The sequence below is a fragment of the Glycine soja genome, chromosome 11 (genome assembly GCF_004193775.1).
Source record: "Glycine soja cultivar W05 chromosome 11, ASM419377v2, whole genome shotgun sequence".
In the NCBI taxonomy this organism is placed as follows: domain Eukaryota; kingdom Viridiplantae; phylum Streptophyta; class Magnoliopsida; order Fabales; family Fabaceae; genus Glycine; species Glycine soja.
In genome coordinates, this window is record NC_041012.1 from 40,596,513 (window position 1) to 40,598,588 (window position 2,076).

The window sequence follows — 2,076 nt, forward strand, 5'->3', positions numbered from 1 at the left end:
GCCAATCCTTGCATTGACCAGATGCAATAATTGGCTCACTAAGTTTTACACTGTTCACAGAGCTCGAAAACTAGGGTAGATCTGTTTTTTAACTTACCACGGTAAATAGGTTATTATACTTGTTACTAAGACACAGGAAACAAATTTTAAATGTCATTAGACCTATGAAGAAAGTGACTATTGCAAACAAAAAATTCAAAAGTGCAGTTTGTAGAGCTCCATTTAAAGTATTTGACAAGTTAAGGGAATCTTTATTTTCACTACTCAGTTTAACTATGAAGTAGATGATGATGGGATGGAAAGCCAGGGATTTAAGAGAAACTGGCATCAGTCCCGTGCAAAACCACAGGAAAAGAGAAAACCAACATTTTATGATAATAATTAGTAACCAAAACGTCATTGGTTGAAAGGAAAAAAAAGTTGATTAAAAAAATTGACATGTGACAGAAATTTGGACAGATTTATGATATACTGAGATAATAACAAGATTTTATAGGTAGGTGAAAAGGGGGGAAACGGTTTTCATAAAAATGACATGCAAAATCTCCTTTTCCTTCTCCCATGATGAAGTCATTGTCTTTAAAAGACTTCCCACAACTTCACCCTTTTCATTCATATTCTCTTCTATGCTCCCTTAGGTGTCTATCACTATTTAACTTCCCTTTCCCCTCATCAAAAAACACACACTTTCTTTCCATTTTCCAAGCCATGTCAACCTCAAGAACCTCTGATGCTTCCCTCAAAGGATATGAGTCCAACCAAACCCAAATGAATCTGTCCCTCCTTCAACGTAACATGTCTCCTTCTGGCGAGAGAAGAGGCCGAGGAAAACAAGCAGAACCTGGAAGGTTTCTCGGAGTAAGAAGGCGCCCTTGGGGTAGATATGCTGCTGAAATCAGAAACCCTTTAACTAAAGAAAGACATTGGCTTGGAACATTTGACACTGCTCAAGAAGCAGCTCTTGCTTATGACAGAGCTGCTCTGTCCATGAAAGGATGCCAAGCAAGAACCAACTTCATATATTCCAAAGACACCAATACCAACATTTTCCACAATGCTCTCACTCCTATGAATACTCAACCTCTCTTGCCACCTTCACATAACACTCACAACACACAACCAACCAATCAAAGTGGCCTATCTCACCACCTTGGTGCTATCTCTTCCCACATTGAAAACCCTTCTGACATGAGTGCATATGGGTCACCTCAGGATGATAATTTCTTCTTCTCCAATGATTCTAACTCGGGCTATCTTGAATGCATAGTTCAGGATAACTGCTTCAGGAAGAGCAATGCCAGTGCTTCAAGTCATGACCTTACGATTGGCCACGTTAACTCAAACTCCATGCATGTTCAGCCACATTTTGACACCACTCAAGAAGCCTTGAACATGCAAACAACAGTGACTTCAAACTATGCAGATATTTCTTACCCTAGTCAAGGATTATGGAACAATCAGCAATCATGGGATTGCAGTTCCAATGAACTAGCAGCTATGTTTAAAAATCCATCAAGGGCTGAGGAAGGGTACATGTGCATGAATGCATTAATGTATCCCTTCACTGATAGTTCAAGCTACGGTTTTATGACTCAGGCTGAGGCTGTTTCTTCAACTACCTTTTCTCCATCACTTCCTCCCTTTGGGGATGCTGATTTGGGATACTCACCCTTTTGAGCTGGGGTTAGGTAAAGTACATTTTATTAAAAAGGGGTGTCTGACAAGAAATTATTACATGGTGTCGAACTATCGTATGAATTTCTCTGTGAAACGTAATCGAATTTTAGTAACTTTTTTTTGTAAACTAAAAAATTGGATTATATGTTACGTGGAGATTGATCACACTATGGCCACGTGGTACTTGCATGCAGTTTTGGTACGTCTGTCAGGTAACTTTGGTCTTGGAAGCAAGAGGTCTTTTATTCTTGTAATGTAATTACTGAACTGCACACATATATATGGGGTGAGCTCTTTTTGGTTCTACGATGTTGAAAAAAACTTTAGTACCTCTGTACCAGCTCACTACTCTTTCACATCATGAAAAGTCAATTATATGATATCATCCTTTGCTATTAT

The 2,076-nt window shown here is 38.9% G+C and overlaps 1 protein-coding gene across 1 annotated transcript; it reads left to right on the forward strand.

Moving 5' to 3' along the window:
* The first annotated feature begins 646 nt into the window (after positions 1-646).
* On the forward strand, positions 647-2,030 carry LOC114374011 (ethylene-responsive transcription factor ERF086-like). The gene has a single exon (XM_028331594.1). It carries the CDS (start codon positions 709-711, stop codon positions 1,675-1,677), a length of 969 nt encoding a protein of 322 aa, XP_028187395.1. The 5' UTR covers positions 647-708; the 3' UTR covers positions 1,678-2,030.
* The last annotated feature ends 46 nt before the right edge of the window (positions 2,031-2,076 follow it).

What these genes read in the sequence shown, in the direction of transcription:
- LOC114374011 (XM_028331594.1), top strand. Translation starts at nt 709, where the DNA reads ATGTCAACCTCAAGAACCTCTGATGCTTCCCTCAAAGGATATGAGTCC.